General features: G+C 35.4%; 1 protein-coding gene across 1 annotated transcript in view; it reads left to right on the top strand.

The window, feature by feature from the left end:
• The window catches only part of MBD5 (methyl-CpG binding domain protein 5), a 147,395-nt gene that overhangs the window by 74,609 nt on the left and 49,948 nt on the right, over positions 1 to 22,838 (top strand). Inside the window, exons 3-6 of the mRNA XM_039244572.1 lie at positions 102 to 275; positions 10,503 to 11,175; positions 20,239 to 20,341; positions 21,433 to 21,613. Coding sequence (XP_039100503.1) covers positions 11,063 to 11,175; positions 20,239 to 20,341; positions 21,433 to 21,613 — 397 coding nt within the window. The 5' untranslated portion in view covers positions 102 to 275; positions 10,503 to 11,062. The remainder of the gene's footprint in view (positions 1 to 101; positions 276 to 10,502; positions 11,176 to 20,238; positions 20,342 to 21,432; positions 21,614 to 22,838) is intronic.

The following is a 22,838-nucleotide window of genomic DNA, read 5'->3' as shown; positions in this document are numbered from 1 at the left end:
AGTGTAGGTTAAGTGGTCATTAAAAAATAAATAAAATGTACTCCTTGTCAAGGACTATAGTGAGTCCTTCAAGCCTTATCTCAAGGTCCTTTCTATTCCAGAGATTGGAAACCCAAGTGCCTACAGAGGCCAGGCTGGTGGGAATGAAGCAGGAAGCTACTGCACTGAACCAGAGAGCCAAGTCCTTTCTGAAGGAGCAGCCACTGCTCCGTTCCAGATAATTGTTGCAAGGCAGGAATGTTGACCTAGTGTTACCACATTATCCAGTCTCTCAGGTAAAGCAGGAAATGCAAATTTTCATGTGAAATCTTTTAATTTAAATATTGTCAACTAATTCATTATTATTCTCAAACTGTGTACATGCCAAACACTTCCGCAGATAGGATGTGGCCCAGAGTCCTCCTGTTTGTAACTTGGTCTTATGTTTTACTTAACTATTTGTTAAATCAGAGATGTTATTTTCTGCAGGTTTTGCTTTTCTTCAGCATGTTCTCTAAGATACCCTATGCTTGGTTTTATGATACTGAAACTCCCTTCCTCTCCAACCTGAGTACTGTGTGCATAAGTTTTCTCTGGCTGCTACATTTTCTCTGCCTCCCTCAGCATTCCAGTGAGCAGTAAAATGTTAAATGGAGTCTCTTTGAGACACTTTTCATATGACAGCACTGAACATCTGCAGGTATAACTACTTATTCATTTTGTTCCTGATATGTGAGCTACATACACACCGTAAAAGATCATTTATTTCATGGAACTTAGAGGTCGTATATCTTGGACTCTTATTTTTAGAATCCACGTACAGACGATATTCCTCCTCATGCTTTTTGAGAGCCCTTATGGAATCATTAATTAGACTATACTTACCTTTTACATTTAATTATGTTTATTGGAGGTGTTTATTGGACCTGCATGTTCCTAGATATTTATACATATTTAGAGACAAATCAAAAATGATTTGACCTATATCTATATTGAGCTATTTCTTGAGTAGCCAAAATACCATTAATGTATAGATATGTGAAAGTTACTCCTCAAATTCTCTTAATCTACTCTAAAATAGACTAAATGTAGACAAGTATTTTTTTTAAGTATCCTCTATGAGAAACCTCACTATACTGTAGAAAAGTAAAAATAGCAAACTCTGCTGATGGTTAATGTACAGAAATAAATCATAAATAACTTTTCCCTCAGCAGTATAGTGACTATCAATTAGTTTATAGATGTTCTGGTGTAATCTATTACTATACTTAAAACAGTTCTCAAATTTTTTTTTTACTGAATATGTACTTGGGGGCTGGTGATTGTGCACTTGTTGTCTTTTAAGAAAGTTTTTAAAATGCAGAGTAAGCAATTTCTGGATATGTATATAGACCCTCAATTTCTAGTCTCTTAAATATTTTTAAAGGCACAAAGGGAGACTTTAACTTGACATTAACTGTGTCAATTTACTCTTTCCTTGTAGTCAGGTGAAAATACAGCTCAGTTATGTGTAGTGATGTATGTGAATTACTGGATATTAGAAGAAGGAATTACAAGGGATACCCAAGTTAGACTTGGAAAACCTAATGTCTGGGGAAACCAGGGCCAGCCTCTCTTTGAAGTGACATTTAAACTGAGATAAACAGAAGCTTGTTTGATGAAAAAAAAAGAATGTAGGAATGGGAGATGTATTGCAAGCAGAAAAGTAAGAGTGACATTCTGAAGCATTTTAGAACCAATCAAGGGGCGTCTGGGTGGCTCAGTCAGTTAAACGTCCAACTTTGACTCAGGTCATGATCTCATGGTTCGTAGGTTCAAGCCCCGCATCGGGCTCTGTGCTGACAGCTCAGAGCTGGAGCCTGCTTCTAATTCTGTGTCTCCCTCTCTCTCTGACCCTCCCCTGCTCACACTGTCTCTCTCTCTCAAAAATAAATAAAACATTTTTAAAAATTTTAAGAAAAGGATGGTCTTAATTTTTGTTTCTTGTATTTAGAGCATCCAGGTTAATGCGGTATTTTGTATCTTGTTCTCTACTTGGCTAAAACAGAAAAAGAAACAAGAACATAATATTAGCTACAAAGCTTGTGACTGTTTCCAATAAAAAGTATTCCTAGTGCTGTTAAGGATTAGGAAACATTAATTGGCTGTTCTATGGATATAATATTTAGTTTTTTGGAAATAATATTTTTCCTGATTGTGAAGCCAATAGATTTTTATTCTGGAAAACTTTGAAAATACAGAAAAACAATGAAGAAAATAAAAATCACTCATATTTCTGCTACTCAGAGACAACCACTGAGAGGGTAGTGTTTCTCTACTACTGCATCTACATGTGTAATAGCATTTTTGTAAATGAAGATTTATAATTTTTTTCATGTTTATTTATTTTTGAGAGAGATAGAGAACAGCAGGGGAGGAATAGAGAGAGAGGGAGACATAGAATCCAAAGCAGGCTCCAGGCTCTGAACTATTAGCCCAGAGCCCGACATGGGGCTTGAACCCATGAACCATGAGATCATGACCTTAGCTGAGGTCAGACGCTTATCTGACTGAGCCCCAGAGATGCCCCAAGATTTATAATTCTACATGCAACTTTGTAGTATGTCTTTTCACCTGACAATGTCATGGATCTTTTCCAGTGCTATTAAATTTTCCATAACATGATTTTAATAGCTATGCATAAATTTGCAACAACTTGGATATTTACTGCATGCTAGGCACTGGTTTAAGCGCTATAATCTCTCTTTTATAAGGAAAGAAATTTTAAAGATCACAAATTAATAAAGTGTAGCTTCTAAATGCAGTAATTAATTTACATAAAACCCTATTTTAGACTTTCAGTTTGCAGTATAATTTTTGGGTATTTGAAAAATAGTCATGAATTTATGGATTGGCAGTCTAGGTTGGGCTCAGCAAGGCCAGCTCATCCCTATTCCATATGGTTTTGACTAGACTTACTTACATGACTGGGCCCTCAAGCTGGACTGGCTGGACCAGCTGGACTTCTCTCTCTCCATGTGGACTCTCGTTCTGAAGCAGGCAGGCTCAGATTGGTCCCGAGACCATGGCATTCCAGGAAGCAAGAGTGGAAGATGTAAGGCCTATCAAATTTTAGACTTAGCACTTGAATAGTAGCACATCCATCACATTCCATTGATCAAGCCCAGATTCAAAGTATGGAGCAATAAATCCTACCTCCTGATAAAAGGAGCTACAGAGTATTTGGGGCCAATTGCAGTCTACTATACTCAGCATTTAGTTCTCCGAAGGCTTCTCTATGGTAAGGATATGTAAGTTGCTTAACATCGGTAGTAAGAAATGGTCTGGTATAAATAATTCTCCTAACCGTAAATGGGCATAGGCCATTGTTACCTTGACTGAAAATTGGCCTCACTCTGAGGAGCCTAAACCCGTACCTTCCAAGTTTGTGAAAAATGTAACCTTCCTATGTGAATATGATCCCTCATGTACGGGCTGTGAACTTTTCTACTCTTTTTATACTCTTCTGCATTAAAAGGCAAAGACATTTGGAACTAGAGAGCTTTGGTAATCAGGACGGGAAAGATATGCTTACAGTACCCTGACACAACTGTATAAAACAAATGTAAATGTGCTGAGGGTAGTTTGGGGTACGTAAGTAGAGCCTGATCGGTAGCAGAACCCGATAGAGCCTTACATAGGATGCATTTGAGAAGTATGTTTTAGAGGAAGTGCCTGCACAATGAAGATAAGAACCAAATGACAGTAATAACCAGAGTGAAAATGGGAATAATCTATGGGGAAGTTTTTTACAAATGAAAAAAGATGTAACTGTAAGATAAGTGTGCTCATAAATAAAAATGCATAGCTCGAATAAATAGGTGAAAGGTGAAACAGTTGGGAAGGTTGGATGGGAGGACTGGCTACGTGCTCTGAAGGAGCTGTTTGAATAATTGATGTGAGGGTAAAAGATAATTGACAAGGGGAAATGTGATTTAGGGTTGCTCTAACAAGCACAATTTAACTAATAATGATGGAAAAATTATGAATACACCCATTTATTACCCAATCAAATGATAATAATGCTGTAGCCACTCAGACATTACTCTCCAAAATGCTAACGCTGATGTTATTTTTTTATTCAAATTGTATATGTTGTAGTATGTACATATTGTTTTGGAATTTAAGTGTAAAGATAAGTTCTATGTGAGACATGTTCTCAATTTGAAAACATGTGACATTCACTTGCAAATGTTGGAATGGAGTAGACTTCTTATTTCACTCTAAACATTTCAAGGGCTAAGTTTATAGTCAGAGCATATAAAATATAAATGATGATTTAGTCATATAATTATGAAATATTGGTAATTTACCTAATTTACATAGTCTTACCTTGAAAAATCAGTAGTTCATCTGGTATTCATTCCATCCTACTATGTACCCAAGTAACCCCACAGGGCTCAAGATCATTGGTGATGTCATTATAAACATTTTAATAGAATTTATTCATGACATCACATGACTCAAAAATCCATTTATTATTTTTACCATTAGTAAAGCTTGTGTGACATTACTGAGAATAATTTATAACATTTGATGTTATTCAGAAAGATTTATGAGGAATACCTACTTACTTAATTTCATGATGTCATAATCTGTTATTTAGTCTTCATGGTGCTCTAAGTATAACTTTTAAAGTCTACATTTAACACTGCAGAAAGTAGTGAGTTTATTCTAAGGTTGACAAGAATGTCAGTAAAGCAGATTAAGATGAAAAGTCTATTGCATTAATTATCATCCTAGTGAAATATAAGTTTAATTTCTATATTGTTGGATTCATTTATTTTAATGGTTTCTTTATTAATCCAATTAAAATGTATATATAAACCACTTCATAAATAAAACCAATACACTTTACCAATAAAGTATAAAGTCAGTTTATTAATTTTCTTAGAAGCCCTATCCCACTTTCTACACAGAAATGATCACTCAGAGATTATGAGACCATCAAGACAAATCCAGAGCAAAAAACCTTTTATATATTTTGTCAACATTCATACTCATTGGCTTCTTTTAACATTTTTTAAAATATTTTTATTTATATCTGAGAGAGAGAGAGAGAGAAAGGCAGCTTGAGCAGGGGAGGGTCAGAGAGAGAGGGAGACACAGAATCCAAAGCAGGCTCCAGGCTCTGAGCTGTCAGCACAGAGCCCAACGTGGGGCTCGAATTCACCAACCGTGAGATCATGACCTGAGCTGAAGTCAGACACTTAACCGACTGAGCCACCCAGGCGCCCCTCATTGGCTTCTTTAAAAACCTGTCTTTCAGGGGCTCCTGGGTGGCTCAGCTGGTTAAGTGTCTGACTCTTGGTTTTGGCTCAGGTCATGATCTCACAGTTTTGTGAGTTCAAGAACCACAGTGGGGTCTGTGCTGGCAGCTCAGAGCTTGCTTAGGATTCTCTTTCTCTCCTCTCTTTCTCTCTTTCTGCCCCTCCCCTACTCACACTGTCTCTGTCTCTCTCAAATAAGTAAAAGACTTAAAAAAAAAAAAAAGACCTCTCTTTCATTTTAGACGCATGTGTTGCTAAATCTTTATAAGCCTACATGGTAAAAATCAGAATATAAAACTATGTTTACTGATTAGAATATGCATAGTCTTCAGGAAGTATTTAAGCTCCCACTGCAGGACAGGCACTATACCTGAAACTAGGAATATAGGAAGGACCTAGTGAGATATGGTCCCTGCTGTGAGGAAGTTTACAGTCTATGGGAAGAGAAAGCCAATAAACAAACAAATAAATGATAAACAAATAGATGATGAGAGGTATCAGTGAATTGACAAAGCCTGAGAGATGACCTATGGTTTAGACTATAGTCTCTTGGAGGAGGTGACGTCTAATTTGAATTCTAAATGATCAAAAGAAGCCAATGCAAAGAAGTAAATCAAGCCACTAAAATTCAGTTACCAAAAGCCAATTCTCAAACTAATTTGCATATTGAGAGGAAGTAGGAAAATGAAAATTTCGGTAGAAGTGTGGCAGATCTCAGAATATACACACACCCACAACCCCCCCCCTCACACACACACCACTTTTTGAATTTTATATTGTTGCTCCCAGAATTGTTTGTGAAATAAATTTGAATTATGTCCTAAGTGTAAGATCTATCCCTGATCCTGAGTGTTGGTGAGATGGAGGTACCTTTCATATCACAATATCTTTTCTGTTTTAACCTGTGTCTATTGGACTTAAACCAAGCCATATAAACAAGGTGGGTCATAATGGAAACTTTGAGGGAGATGAAGGAAAAATGCTGTGGAAATGCAGTTTTTTAATGTTAAATTTGGAAAAGAGGAGAAACTGTTGTTTTTAGAATATAAACTATAAAAAATAAAGCATGACTAAATCTTGAATGATGAATCTATTTAGGAAATAAAGTTATCAGAATCTTACGGGCAAAGAGAGGATTTTAATATTTAGCCAAAGAGGACACACAAGAGAGTTTCAAAAGTTTGAGAAACATGGCCTGAAATACTTTCCCAAAACTACCCTTTTGTCATTTTAAGAAGTTTATCAAGGTTCTTAAAATTATGCAATTCCATTTTAGCAAATAATTCTCAGTAAATTGCCAAAATGGCTATTGATTTATGTATAGAAATGTCTATCTCAGATTATTTGTAGTTGCAAAAATCTAGGAGAAAGTCTATGTTCACAAAAAAGAAGTAAATAAATAAATATATATATATATATAATATATCCCAATTATATATATCCCCAAAAATACCATCCAGTGATTAAAACTAATATTTTGGAAAATATTTAATGCCATAGTAAAATGCTCAGGATGAAAATAAAGTACAAAGTGGTCATGATTCAGTACTTAAAAGAAAAAGACATGTTTACAACATGAAAAAAACTTGGATTCAGTACAGCTTTGGGAGAGCAACTTGGCAGTGTCTGAAAAGTTGAGAATGTGCAGACCCTACAGCCTAACATTAATATGATTGATACACCAATAAATGAATAGTTCATAATCATATGTTAGAAGATAGAATACCTTTCAGATGTTAAAAATTAACAAATTGGATCTATATATCTGCAACAGAGACAGATCTATGTATCTCAACTGAGATAGCTCTCAGTGTTGAATTTTAAAAAGCAAGTTGTAGAATGATACAAATGTGTAATAGTATTTATATAAAAATTTTAAAACACATATAACAATGCCAAATATTGTTTACATATACATACATAGGGAATAAACAATATAAAAACAAAGCCTGTAAGAATAAGGACCAGATTCATGATGGTGGTTGCCTTTAAGGTAGAAGGGAAGGAAATAGGACTAAAAAGAAAGATGGGTTGGGGAGGGAGATAGTATTTAACTCTATCTGTAATGGAATTTTATTTTTAAAAATAAGCAAAACTGACAAAATGCTTACATTGTGAATTTGGAGAGGTGGTTTATTGTTATAATAGTTTCTTTTTTAAAGTGTGCTTTTAAAACTTTCTAAAAACAACGATTAAAAGAAAGTACATTCAGGTTTGCAGTAGTTATTATTCAACAGTGAGATTACAGTTCCAATTTAATTTTCACCTTCAAACATCTCTGAATGTTCCAAATTCACAAAATGACTGTTGAGAAATAGGTGCCACTTACAGATAAATAAATGATAACTATGTAGATACTGGACCTCTGCTCTGTGAGAAGTCCCTAAGGCCCTTGCAATTGAACTGCTTCTAGAAGGATGAAGTATCAGCAAAAAAAGCATAACTCCCCTACCCCCCAGTCGCTACTCCACAGAGGCAAAAGGAGTTGAGGGCTGGCTGCCTGCATAGTGTGGAGATATAAAAGGGCCTTGTCCTGGGAAGGGAGGCAGAGACATTAGTCTAAGCCAGTGAGTCTCAAACTTTAGCATGCATCAGAATCACCTGGAGGGCTTCTTAAAGAACAGAGGGGCCCCCAGGGTTTCTATTTCATTAAGTCTGGGGCCAGGCCTGTGAATTTGTATTTCTGACAAGTTCTTGGGCATTATTGACAATAATGATTGTCCCAGGAGACGCTTTGAGAACTGCTGGTCTAAGCATTTTTTTTCGTTACTGAAATATGAGACAGACATTTGGCAGGAATCAATCCAATGTTATTATCTGGCAGATACACAAATTACTTAATGGAGCAAGCCAGCCAGTCTCGGGAAAGCTGGAGTCACATGCAAGAGCAGGCAAACAAACAAATAACAACAACAAAAAGAAGAAAGGGGGAAAGAAAAGGAAAGAAAGAAAAAAGAAAATAGGCATCAAATGATCAGAAAGCTCAAAAGAAAAAGTAAGGAGAATGAAAGCCAGTTCAATCTATTGATCACAGAGCACTAAAGAGATTTCATTAGGAAAAGCAAGGTAATAAAATCAGCATGAAAAAGAACTGTTAAAAAATACAGGGTCAATAATGAGGGTCTTTAGCTATTTGCCAAAACTGAGAGTCATAGATGGCACAAAATTCATGCCTCTTTCCCATCTTTCACTAGCACTAAGAACTCTACTGGGCCGACTGACCCTTCCTTGCTCTCCATCCTTTCTCATCCTTCCTCCCTCTTTCCTTTATATTCTTTCTCACTGAACAGCTCTTTAGCACCAAACATTGTACTGGGCTATGGATAAAGAAGTGCCTCACCATCTTTGTACTGCAGCACATAGCATAGCACCTCATACATAGTAGCTGCTGATTAACTGTTCAGTGAAACGTGAATAAACACATAAATGATCAACAAGGGTCATGGTTACAGGTGCAGTGGATGGGAGACAAGTAGGTCACTTCTGTAAGAAGCATAGACACAATGGACTGGCCCCAGCAAAGTAACTTAGCTTGAGACACCATTGGGAATGCTACTACCTGGCACTTTTCCTTATACCCCACATTTTTCCCAATAAATTTTTGCTACTTTTCCCATTACCTTATGGAGTTTACCACACCCATGCCCATGGATTGTAACTTTCAGCTAAATGAGCATATGCTTCATTACAACACTTTTTATCTGTCTCCGAGCCCAGGCTTCAAATAGAGCATATGCCTGAATATGTGATGCCTTTTAGCATAAGGCATTCTTCTGTGAAGAGAGCCCAAAACATGTCTAGAGCTATTTAAATATGTAGGTTTTTAGGAATGTAGTAAAGTAGTTATGAGTCTTTTTACACCGTTTCATTCATTGATTGAGTTATGCATACATATTTTAAACATCTAAAATATAAATCCTTTTATTTAAATTTTTAAAGCAATTTTCATATTTTCATATGAATCTTAAGTCCTTTAATAACAGTTTTCCAGAGCATACACCTTCACTTTCAGTTAAGTTGTTTGAGATACAGCATTTTTTTTTTAAATCTGTGGACGATGCTATCACTGAAAATTTTTATCACAAGTCACAAGTCCCACTTACATAACACTAGAATAATTATTTTCATTCATCTTTTAGTATAGTTTTGTGAGTCCCATAATATAATCAATTATATATTAAATTGGTTATAGAAAGGCCAGTATACCACAAGAAATAATGCTAGCAACTGTTACAGCACATTCTCCATTAGGAGCAAGTACTAAATCTTTTTAAAATTTTATTTGCCATCTTTTCTTATTTAACAGCTCCATTAAGATGACCTTTTAAAAGCTTTCCACCCTAGCTCTGATTGCTGTTGTTTCAAACCAGTATGTCTTCCCCAAACAGCACTTGGGACTTAATAAAGGAATTAAGAGAGTACCCCATAATGGACGGGAATTTGTAAATCTTAGCTATAAAGCAACGCCCACTCTTACATTCAAGAACAGTGGGGGGAAATCTCTTCTATTTGGAAATGTACTGTAGATTTCCTTTTAATTTTTTTCTTTAAAAAATTTTTTCTTCTTCAGGCTAATAAGATGATTAGAAAAGAAAAGTAAATCATAAGGTTATATACTTATACAATTAAAGAGTGAGAAAATGTAATTAGATTAACAGACAACTTTCCAATTGTCAGAACCTAAGAGGTGACAGATATATTTTTTAAGTATTTTTAATGTTTGTTTACTTTTGAGGAAAAGAGAGACAGAGTGCGAATAGGGGAGGAGCAGAGAGAGAGGGAGACACAGAATCTGAAACAGGCTCCAGGCTCTGAGCTGTCAGCACAGAGCCTGATGTGGGGCTAGAACTCATGAATAGTGAGATTATGACCTGAGCCAAAGTTGGATCCTTAACCGACTGAGCCAACCAGGTGCCCCGAGAGAATTATTTTTATTGTGAATAAGAAGGAGGTTATGTGTGTGGGTGAAATGTCATAATAATGGATCTATCTCTAATAATTGGAAAGTTACATGTGCTGAAGAGCAAACAAATTGATTTAACTAGAGTAAGTGGATCAAGTTGGAAGAAAACAGACGAATTTGACATGTGATTTTCACGGCAGAGAACATCAAAGTGGTTTGGTACACTTAGCAGTTAATTCCATTTTTAAAAGTGTGCAACTTCTCAGTTTTTCAATATTAAATATACATTTACACATTTACATATGTTTCAGGCTACATTATTGGAATTTTGAAGACATGAAAACATCAGATGAACCAACCTGCAACATGTTGGATTCAGATTGGAAGATGAAGAGAAAATCTAAAGAATGTGGCCTCTAAAGGCGGGTAGTACCTGGAAATATTAACCGACTCACACTGTAAAAATGAGACCGGTTTCTAGACAATAGAGGTTATTTTAGCCTAACATCAAGGTTCAAGACAAAATGTTGAACTAAAAACTTTACACTCCTCCCCTCCCCCATTCAGACAGGTACCAGCATTGGTGAATATGATTTTCCTTAGACAGACGCACTCATTTTTACCCATGTAGACCACCCTTAGGAGTTAAATATTGGTTATTTAATGTAGATTATAATGGGAAACTGATTTTTTCCACAATGGCAGATTTCAAGGACTTGGTTCCAAACTGAGCCGAAGCTTCCCAATGCATTTTGTACAGTCTGGGGAAAACTGTGCTGCATTGGCCATTTTTGAAGGCCATCATGCCCTGTAATATAAGGATATCATCTTATTGCTGATATCTTTGGAAAGTCCCAAGCAGACACAGAAAATGAATGGAGGCAAGGACTGTGACGGAGGGGACAAAGATGGAGGTCTTCCAGCTATACAGGTTCCTGTGGGTTGGCAGCGTCGTGTGGATCAAAATGGAGTGCTTTATGTCAGGTGAGCCTTATTATTACCCGTGTCACCTCCAAGTTTGCAATCCCAAAAGTAAGGAGGTAGAGTCTGTTCTTTTGAGAAACAAAACACCATCACTGACAGCACCTCACATAAATTTGAATAAATGACCTTCGTGCTAGAAATATTTGAGTGTTTTATCCTGAACTATTTGGCAATGTAAATTGCATAAGGTTGCGAGAGAGAATTTTTATGCACTACTTGTGTTTATATAAGGTGTCATTCTGTTTATCTCTGTAACAAGGATAAGGAAATATATGAAGATTTCTAAAAGAAGCATATAAGCATCGTTACCACATTCACAGGAAAATGTAAACTATTGGAAATAGACCCGATATTTCTTGACTATATTATTCTGTCCTTCATCATGCTTCAGCTGGCTTTTCTGATATAAGGTTGGGTGTTTTTATCTATAGACAGTTTCAATTATCAGTCTTTTTAATTCCTGATGTTAACTAAAAATAATTTCCGTATTTTTTTTCTGTGTAGTTTTTAATCTATTCCATTGCATATAGTAGTAAAAGAGAAAAAGTCCTGATGGAGATGGCTGTTCGTATAACAAGTAAAAATCATAAAATAAAATGCAAATGCCTACTCTTTTAAATTTTGGTGACATGTATCTTGTGTCCAACAAGTTGAATGGAATAACTGAACTGTTGCCAAGAAGTTTCATGGTTTTCTTAACTAATATACAATATTATATTAGTTTCATTAGTACAACATAGTGATTTGACATTTGTATACGTCATGAAATGGCCACCTCAATAAGTCTAGTTACCATCTATCATCATACAAGTTGTTACACTGTCTATTCTCTATGCTGTTCATTACATCCCTATGTCTTACATATTTTATAACTGGAAGATCTGTTTTGTCCATCCTCCCACTTATCTCCCCTCTGACAACCACCAGATGTTTTCTCTATCAGTGAGTCTGTTTCTGTTCTGTTTTGTTTTGTTTTGTTCTTTAGATTCCACATACAAACGATGTCATATGGTATTTGTCTTTCTTTGACATCTTTTGCTTTGTTACTACCCTCTAGGCTTATCCATGCTGTCACAAATGGCAAGATCTCATCCTTTTTCTTTTTTATCACTGAGTAGTATTCCTGTGTGTGTGTGTGTGTGTGTGTGTGTGTGTGTGTGTGTACCATATCTCCTTTGTCCATTCATCCATCTATGAATGCTAAGGGTGCTTCCATATCTTGGCTATTGCAAATAAAGCTGCAATGAACATAGGAGTGCTTTTGTCTTTTTGAATTAGTGTTTTCATTTTCTTTGGTTAAATATCTAGAAGTGTTATGCATGGCCAATACAGTGGAATTGCTAGATTGTATGGTATTTCTTTTTTTATTTTTTTGAGGAAGCTTCATACTTTTTTCCAAACTTGCTGCTCCAATTTATATTCCTACCAGTGGTGCACAAAGGTTCCCTTTCTCCCATCCTCACCAATACTTGTTATTTCTTATCTTTTTAATGACAGTCATTTTGACATGTGTGAGGGGATATTTCATTGTAGTTTTGATGTGCATTTCCCTGATGGTTACTGACACTGAACATTTTTTCATATGCTTGTTGGGCATCTTTATGTCTTCTTCGCAATAATGTCCAGTCAGGTCATCTGCACATTTTCAAATCTGAGTGTTTAGTTTTTTGATATTAAGTTGTAGGAGTTCTTTATATATTTTGGGTGTTAACCCCTTATTGAATATGCCCTTTGTGAATATCTTCTCTCATTCAGTAAATTGCTGTTTTCTTTGTTGATGGTTTACTTCACTGTATAAAAACTTTTTAGTGTGATATAGTCCCATTTGTTTATTTTTATTTTTGCTATCCTTGCCTGAGGTGACTGACCCAAAAAAAATATTGCTAAGATGTCGAAGAGGTTAATGCTTATGTTTTCTTCTAAGTGTTTTATAGATTCAAGCCTTACATTGAAGTCTTCTATTTTGAGCTTATTTTTGTGTATGGTGTAAGAAGGTGGTACAGTTTCATTGTTTTGCATGTAGCTGTTTAGTTTTCCAAGTAACGCTTATTGAAGAGATTGTCTTTTCCCCATTGTACACTCTTGCCTTCTTTGTTGTTTATTAATTGGTCATATAACCATGGGTTTATTTCTGGTCTTTCTAATCTGTCCCATTGATCTGTGTGTTTGTTTTTGGGCTAATGCTGATACCATATTGTTTTGATTACTATAGCTTTGTAGTTTAGTTTGAAATCAGGATTGTGTTTACCTCCAGCTTTGTTCTTTCTCAAGATTGATTTGGTGGTTCGGGGTTTCTCCTTTTTCATTTGTCACTTTATTCATTTGAATCCTCTTTTTTTCTCTTGATGAGTCTAGCTAAATGTTTTTCAATTTTGTTTATCTTTTCAAAGGACCAGCGCTTAGTTTCATTGATCGTTTCTATTTTTTTTTTAAATTTTTAGTCTCTATCTCATTTATTTCCACTCTGATGTTTATTATTTCCTTCCTTCTCCCATCCAAGTACTAACCTGGCCCCACCCTGCTTAGCTTCCGATCAGACGAGATGGGGAGCGTTCAGGGTGGTATGGCCGTAGACAATTATTTCCTTCCTTCTACTAACTTTGGGTTTTGTTTCTTCTTTTTCTATTTCATTTAGGTGTAGGATTAAATTCTTTTTTTGAGATTTTTCTTGCATCTTGAAACAGGCTTTTATCATTCAAAACATCCCTCTTAACACTTCTTTTTCTACATCCCGGAGGTTTTAGAATGTTGTGCTTACATATCTCAAAATATTTTTCAGTTTTTTCTTTGATTTCTTCATTGACCATTGTTTGTTCAGTAGCATGTTGTTTAGTCACCATGGATTTGTGTTTTTTCAATTTGTCTTCTGATTGATTTCTAGTTTTATATTGTTGTGGTTGGAAAAGATGCTTGATATGATTTAAACTTGTTAAGACTTATTCTGCAGTCAAGTACAATGTATCCTGAAGGATGCTCCATGTGAACTTGGGATGGAATGTCTAAAAAGTCCATCAGGTCTAGTGGGTTGTTTAAAGCCAATGTTTTCTTGTTGATTTTCTGCCTGGATGATCTATCCATTGATGTAAGTGGGGTGTTAAAGCCCCCTACTTTTACAGTATTACTGTCAGTTTCTCTCTTTGTATCAGTTAATATTTGCTTTTATATATTTAAGTGCTATCTGTTGGGTAAATAAATATTTACAGATGTTATATCTTCTTGTTAAATTGATCCTTTTATCATTTTGTAAATTTCCTTTTTTGTCTCTTGTTACAGCCTTTGTTATAAAGTCTATTTTGTTTGATATAAGTACTGCTACCCCAGTGTTGTTTTTGTTTCCATTTGCATAAAATATCTTTGTTTACCCTTCAATTTCAGAGTGTGTATGTGTTTAGATCTAAAGTTAGTCTCTCATAGGCAGCATATAGATGAATCTTGTCATGTTTTGTTTTGTAATACATTCAGCCAATCAAATGTCTTTTGATTGGAACATTTAGTCCATTTACATTTAAATCCATTATTAATAAGTGTGTACTTATTGCCATTTTGTTAATTGTTTTCTGGTTGTTTTTGTAGTTTTTCTCTGTTTCTTCTCTTGCTCTCTTCCTTTGTGATTTGATGATGTTCTTTACTTTTACGTTTGGATTCCTTTACCTTTATTTTTTTGCATACCTATTTTAGGTTTTTGATCATTATGAGATTCATATATAATATCCTACACATACAGCAGTCTATATTAAGTTGGTGGTTGCTTAAATTTAAAAACATTCTGAAAGCATTACATGTTTGCTCTCCTTCTCCCCACATTTCATGTTTTTGATGTCATGTTTTGCATCTTTTTATTTGCGTATCTTTTAATTATTGTAAGTATAACTGATTTTACTACTTTCATCTTTTAACCTTCATACTAGCTTTATAAGAAGTTGATTCACTACCTTTACTATGTTTGCCTTCACCAGTGGGATTTTTTTTTCTTTCATATATTTTCTTATTTCTAGTCATGGCCTTTGCCACTTTCCCCTAAATGGGTTTTTTATTTATTTGTTTTGAGAGAAAGAGAAAGAGGACGAGAGAGAAAGAAATAGAGAATCCCAAGCAGTCTCCATGCTGTCATGAGCACAGACCCCAACACAGGGCTCAAATTCACCAACATGCTACTGGACGTGAGCTGAAATCAAGTGTCAGATGCTTAACCTAGTGAACCACCCAGGCTTCTACTTTACCAGTACACATAAAGCCAGTTTAGTTGTGATGAACTCCTTTAGCCTTTGCTTGTCTGGGAAACTCTTTATCTTCCTCTTTAATTCTGATTGATAACTTAGCTGGGTAAAGTAGCCTTCATTGTAAGTTTTTTTCCTTTCACCACTTTGAATATATTGTGTCACTCCCTTCTGGCCCGAAAATTTTCTGTTGAAAATTCAGCTGATAGTCTTATGGAGGTTGCTTTTCTCTGTTTTCTTTTTTTTTTTTTTTTTTAAGGATTCTCTCTTTATCTTCAATTTTTGACATTTTAATTATAATGTGTCTTGGTGTAGATCTCTAGATTAATCTTGTTTGGGCCTCTCCGTGCTTCCTAAACCTGGATGTCTGTTCCCTTTCCCAGGTCATGAACATCTTCAACTATAATTTTTTCAAATAAGTTTTCTGATGCTTTCATTTCTTCCTCCTACTAATGAGACCCCTGTATATAATGTGAATATTAGTATGCTTGATGTTGTTTCAGAAATTTCTTAAACTTTATTTATTTATTTATTTTTGTCTTTTTGTCATTCAGTTTAGGCAGTTTCCATTATTACCCTGTCTTCCAGATTGCTGATCCATTCTTCTGTATTATCTATTCTGCTCTTAATTCCCTCTGGTGTATTTTTTTAGTTCTGTTATGGTATTCTTCAGCTCTGATTGATAACTTCTTATATTTTCTGTCTCTTTATTGGAAGTTCTGTGTTCATCCATTGTTCATTCACAAGTTCAGTAAGCATGTTTATGACTGTTACTTTCACCTCTTTATCAGATAGATTGTTTCTCTATTCGTTTATTTCTTTTTCTGAAGTTTTGTCGTGTTCTTTTGAACATACTCCTCTGTCTCCTCATTTTGCCTACCTCTCTGTGTTTATTTTCATGTATTAGGCATTTCATCTATCTCCCAGTCTTGAAGGAGTGATTTTATAAATGAGATGTCCTATGGGGCCCAGAAGTGAAATCCTCCCTGGCCACCAGAGCCAGCTACTATAGGGGTGTCTTTAGTGTGGACAGCAATTACCCTCCTGCTGTGGTGTGGATGTACTTATGGGTAGGGCTAGCCCCTGGCCTGGATGACTGTGTGGCCCTGGGGGTAACTGTTCTAGGCATACTGGTGGGCACATTAGTGTCCTGTTGGCTGCAAGGCCTGGTGGAGTTTCAAGGTTGTGGAGAGTTCTCAGTAGGGCACTCCTCCCGCCCTTTGCATTAGTGGTCTAGTAGGAGGATTCCAAAACAGTGCCCACTAGTGCCTAGATCAGCATGGCAGAATGAGGTAGCAGAAATGTCTGTCGCCAGTGTCTTGGTCCTTGGGAAGAGGCCTTGCTGCCTCCTGCCTCTCCCAGGCTCACCAGGATTGGTAAGTAGGTATCCTTCACCTATGGTCTGTGTGCTTTTCAATCTTGTGTTTTTTATCTAGTTTCTGGGTCAAGTGACTCTGTGCATCAGCCTTTTGAGAGCAGGTTTTTTCCCCTGTAATTATGTAGTCTTTCTGGACATACTCTGTTGGTTTTCTAAGCCAGCTGCTTGGGGGACTTGTCCCTCCTGTGCAAGATCTAAGGGTTGGGCTGCCTGATATGGAGGTAACCACATCAGCAAAAATCTCCTGCTATTAAGGGATGAATTTCATACCTTTGAGATCCTTCCCGACTGGAACTTCCTGCCTGGAGTTCATTTCCTTATCGAGACTATTTCTCTACTTTTTCCACCCATCTCAGTGCTGTTCTTTGTTGTGAAGGTTCTGTTCATCTAGATCTTCATGTTGTAATTGTAGATTCGTTATGTCCATGGGAGGAGGTGAGCTCAGGATCTTCCTACACTACCATCTTGAACCTTGATCAAGTTTTAGTCTTATTACTAAACAAGCAGCACCTAAGTTACTTATTTTGTACTTTACCAGTAAGTGTATGAAAGCTTACGATAATATAAAATCTGTCTTTGTGATATAATTTAAAAACTATTAGAATCAGGCTTAGGACTTTTTAAAAGATATCACACTGCATCATTACATGAATGCCTTTTTTTCAGTGTGATGATTTGTATCCTAGCTTCAATGGAATTCTCCATTTGTGCAAAGATGTTTTTTTATATGAATGAGGTATTTTCTATGATTTCATGCCTTAACAACTCAAAAGTCAGCTCAGATTCTATCTTAGGTTTTTTTGCTTTGTTTGAGGTGTTTCTTGAGGTAAACATAGTTACCTGTTGAAATTCTTTTGCACAGAAGTGTTTCTGTAATGGCAAAGATGTGCTCTATATTAATTGGAGTGGAGGTATAAGAAAGCAGAGAATGTGGAGCTCACCCCACAGTAGATAAGATGGACAAGGACATACGGGATAACTTTTTCCAAGTTTCCTATTGCCAATAATGTTAAAAACTACTAAAAATACTTTGTTATGAATATAACATAGCAAGATTTCAATGTTGTTGTTTATATTTGTGGTTATTCTAGTCTGTAGGGAGCAAATACATATCCATACTAGACCAAATGACCCTAGAATCTTGATAATTTAATTTTTTTACTTCATCTTCACCCCTATGAAAGATAAATCAGCTTTTCAGACTGCTGAGAGCTGAGTGAAACCAAGCTAAGTCTGAGAACCTGTCATTTTTCTTGTTCAGTCATGATTTGCCAAGTGTAAGTAGACTTCATTATCTGTTAGTGTGAGTTCTCCAAATTCAAATCTATACGCTGAGAATTATCGTGGAAGCAAACTTTGCCAGATAAGGTAAAACACCATCAAATAAATTAGGTCAGCATGGTTTTTATTTGTTTGTATATGTAACTGGTTAAATGACTCCTTAAACATGGATAGGAGGCTAGCCCTCCTTCTGTAGCTCCCGTCTCAATGTGCAGTTTGCTTGTGATTTTTAGGTAGTCTCCAGCTGCTCCTGCCTCAGGGTGGCATTGAGGCTGCACATTAAATTTCCCACCTGCTTCAAGTCTTTTGGGTTTTATCTGTGCCATAAGACTTGTAGCTATTTTTTACGTTAATTATTACTCACAAAAGTTTATTAAAGAGCTACAACTGAAGGAAAGAACTCAACTAACTGAATAAGAGGAAATGTTTTTAAGTGTCTAGAGTAGAGTACTCTAATAGAATTCAGGAATTCTTGTCTTCAGGTTTAATTTTACTGTTAGATTCTTCTAGGATTCAGTTCATGTACTCTCTTTATTTTTTTTTTAATTTTTTATGCCTTTATTTTATTTTGAGAGACAGAGAGCAAGCGGGGGAGGGGCAGAGAGCGAGGGAGACACACAATCTGAAGCAGGCTCCAGGCTCTGATTTGTAAACACAGAGCCTGACATGGGACTTGAACCCATGGACTGTGAGATCATGACCTGAGCCAAAGTCGGACGCTTAACCGACTGAGCCACTCAGATGCCCCGTATATACTTTCTTTATATGTAAAATGCTAGGCAGTTTCTTTTCACAAAATTCATGAATTTTTCACATGACAACTGAATGGTAACCTTGTTTTATCAGAATTACCAGATCTTCAAAAGCATGAGACTTCCCCTCCCATTGGGGTGGAACTCAAGTCTGTAATATGGGAATTATTGTTTTTTATATATCATCTGAAAAAATTTATTAGCCTAAACAAATGAATGATTCAGCCAACAAAATTGAGGATTTTAATTGAGATTTTCTAAATTCGTAAGTCACTTCTTTGTCTATAAATAAAATATGAATTGTATTTTAAAGCTGATTTATGTATAGATATAAAACTATTACCTATGTTTTTACATAAGCAGTCTGCTTCCAGTAGACTAATGCTTTGTATACAAGATGGAGAATACTATTTCTGGATAAATTTGATCAGAAAACTAAAGTGAACATTTTAGTAAATAGTCATAAATAAAAGCTATTCCTTAATGAAAGGTGTATAATAATTTTCAAAGCATAATGTCTACTTAAGTTGTGAAATCAACATATTAATAGTAGAAGTCCTAAAGGACAGATTGCCCATTTTAAACTAACCCTCGTTATAAATAAAAATCAAAAGACTTGTCCTGCCATCTGAATTAGTACCTAATCTGTAGACTTGAACTTGATCAGTATTCACAGAAAATACTGATTTTTGTGACCCACAGAGTAGTAACATTAGGAGCATTACCCCAATTACCAGCCAGAAGACATGGAAGGCACCTTTCTGACATCTAAAGCCCTATTTTCTTATAGAGTTCGTGATCTTTGTCAGTTCTGCATGGCCCCTTTTTCTCTGGCAAAATAGTTTGTTTCCCCAATACAATTTGAGTTGGGCCACACCTATCTATCTACAAAGAAACACAAGGATTGGGAAAAAAGAGAAATCTGTTTTTTACATTGTGACAGTTTGGTTATAGATTCCAAGATTAAAAGGAAGAACTTGTTAGCCACAACTTTTGTAGACTTAGTGACTTTCTGGCTTGACTTCCAACATGTTTCTAAATTTCAGTCTTTCCTCTAACAGCCTTATAAGTAGATCTTCTACTTTAAAATAGAGATGACTTTCATGTAGTTTTCTTGTTCCTTTCTTGCCTGTTTCTGACTTCTTAAGAATGGCATTCTTTCCCATCCTTAGTCCACTCTTGGTTTTCAAAATACTTTTATTTAATTTTCCACAAAAATCTCTATTTTTCTGAGAAATAGTTTGGTTAGAAGAAAGAGCGATAGTGTTAAAGGCTATAATTTAGTAGATAACATAATATTGACAAAGAAAATGCTTTTCCTTAGTAGGAAAACGTTATCTTTTGAAGGACAGTAAGACTATAAATTATGCCTTTTTTCATATAATATGTGCAGTCAGAATTATTTCCTGATGTTTTTTTAAAACTATTTTTACAGTCCCAGTGGGTCTTTGTTATCTTGCTTGGAGCAGGTTAAAACATACCTGCTTACTGACGGAACATGCAAGTGTGGCTTGGAATGTCCTCTTATTCTTCCCAAGGTAACCATTTCACAACACATCTATTGGCCCTTTTTTATTTTTTAGGTGTTTCATATATTTGCTTTTCTCATCTGGCATTTCATTTGTATATTACTTCTCCAGTCATATATGCATTTTAAAGTCTTTATCTAATTAGATATCTTTTGCATGCACTCTGGAATGTTTAAAATTGTAGAAAATAGTTCAAGTCCTAGGCATTTTCAAAGGTGACAAACCTTTATTCATATTAAATATTTCACCAAAATTGTTTTAGCACCTTTTCATTTGAGCTATACCCATGGCCATTAGTTAATAGCTCAATATTTTCTTCTCTCACTATAACTACTCAATCTGCAATATTATTTTTTGTATGAGTGTTGATGTCTGCCACAAATATTTCTAAAATCACAAAGCTGAACCCTTTGAGGCAGAAGTAAAACTGTTTTAGTCTTTTGCAAGAAAAAAATATAGTTATTTTAAATGATAACATATTATTTTAGAATAGAGTAGAAACAAGACATTGTTCTCTGAATATCTATTATGTGCTAATTTTAGAACTAAAGATTAATAGACCAATTTTCCTTTTATTTGTGTCACCTCATTCCACACACCCACCACCAGAAAGCATTGGAAACAGCCTGTAAACTTATACACAACAAGTAAGATTTTTAAAAAATATAGTAATGGACTTTCTAAATCCATGAAAAAGTAATATTAATATAGTAATAAAATAAAGCCAAAGAAAAAATTAACATGTAGAAATGTCAGCTTAGTTTTTTTAAAACTATTCCTCATCTGGTTTTGTACTTTTATAATATCAGGAAGTATCTAAAATTAAAAACATTATCAGGTATTATACCTTCCCATATATATATTATGGCTATCTTAGAATTAGGATAACTTGCATTATTTACTTTATCTGTAAAAATCATCACTTCAGCAGAAGTATTTATTATATTATATATAAAACTGTTTTTCTTAAATTTAAAAACTCAAGACACTTTTGTTCAGATTTATGGCTTAATCTATGAGAAACTTTTTTTTTGACTACGGGATTTTTTAATTTAATGTTTTTACAGACATATGCTAAACAGAGGCTGTGCTTTTTCCAGGTGTTTAATTTCGATCCTGGAGCTGCTGTGAAACAGAGAACTGCAGAAGATGTTAAAGCAGATGAAGATGTCACAAAGCTATGCATACATAAAAGAAAAATCATTGCAGTGGCCACACTTCATAAGAGCATGGAAGCCCCACATCCTTCTCTGGTGCTCACCAGTCCTGGGGGAGGAACAAGTATGTAATATGGTGAAGGGTCTACAAATTTGCCTCCCCAACTTCATTCCCAGACAAGTCACTGGAAACCACTTTGCGAACCATTTTCTGATTCCCCTTTTAAAACATACACAGTGCTTTTAAAGATGTCTGTGTTTTATCATTTTTTTTACAGATAGCAACTTAGTTCTGAAAAATTCCTACAGACTTGTTTTCCCACATTTCCTATTTAAATCCTTGAGTTAACTGAGCAGAATAAACACCAATTAGCACATCCAAATGCTGTGCAAGGATGTAGAGCTGAGCTCACAAAAAAGAAAGTGCCATTGGATTGGTTTTTAGGAAACAAAAGTCACCTTCTTGCTAGAGCAGGATTGGATGTGGTTTCAAGTCCTCCACCATAAGTAGTCCAGAGCTAGCAGAGTTATTCTTTGAGTCATTGAATAGCTATTTATTGAACACCTACTAAGACAAGTCACCTTGTCAGGAACTTTTTATACCTCCACCAAACACATACGCGCACGTGCGCATGCACGCACACACACACACACAGACACACATGCTTTTATTTTTTTTAATTTCAAAACTGCAGACAGAAAAATTACATAAACACTTCACTGAGCACCCATGTACCCTTTGCTCAGATTCAACAGTTAACATTTTGTGACAGAAGTTGCAATTATTCTGACAATTCATCTCTAAAGACTTCAACACACATGGATGCTCTCCTCTGTAAACCACAATCTAATTATCATATTCAAAAAATTTAACACTGATAGTATTATTATCTAAAATGCAGTGTATATTCTAACTGCTCCAGTTGTCCTAGTAATTTCTTACAGTTTTTTTAAACCCAGGATGCCATCAAAGATTGTACAACTGCATTAATTTGTTACACTTCTTTAATCTACACCAATTTCCCAGTCTTTTAAAATCTATTTTTGAAGAGTCCGGATCAGTTTTACAGATGTTTCGCAATTCAGATATACTTGTTTGCTTCCTGATATTTATTTATACTCAGGTTAAACACAGATTGGTAGAAATATTGCATAGGTAAAGTTATGTCCTCATTAAGAGGCATGTATGTCCATTTATCCCATATTAATGACATTAAGTTCAAGTGCTTGGTTAAAGTTAGGTCTTTCCAATTTCTCTGTTGTTAAGGTAACTTTTCCCTTTGTAACTAATATGTAATTTGTAGAATTTTACTTTGAGACTGAGGAACCTCTTTTTGTATTGGCTAGGA

This window comes from Hyaena hyaena, unplaced genomic scaffold (assembly GCF_003009895.1).
Source record: "Hyaena hyaena isolate Hyena2069 unplaced genomic scaffold, ASM300989v1 scaffold_246, whole genome shotgun sequence".
Lineage (NCBI taxonomy): Eukaryota > Metazoa > Chordata > Mammalia > Carnivora > Hyaenidae > Hyaena > Hyaena hyaena.
Note: the sequence above shows the minus strand (reverse complement) of the source record. Positions and strands in the feature narration are given on the sequence as shown.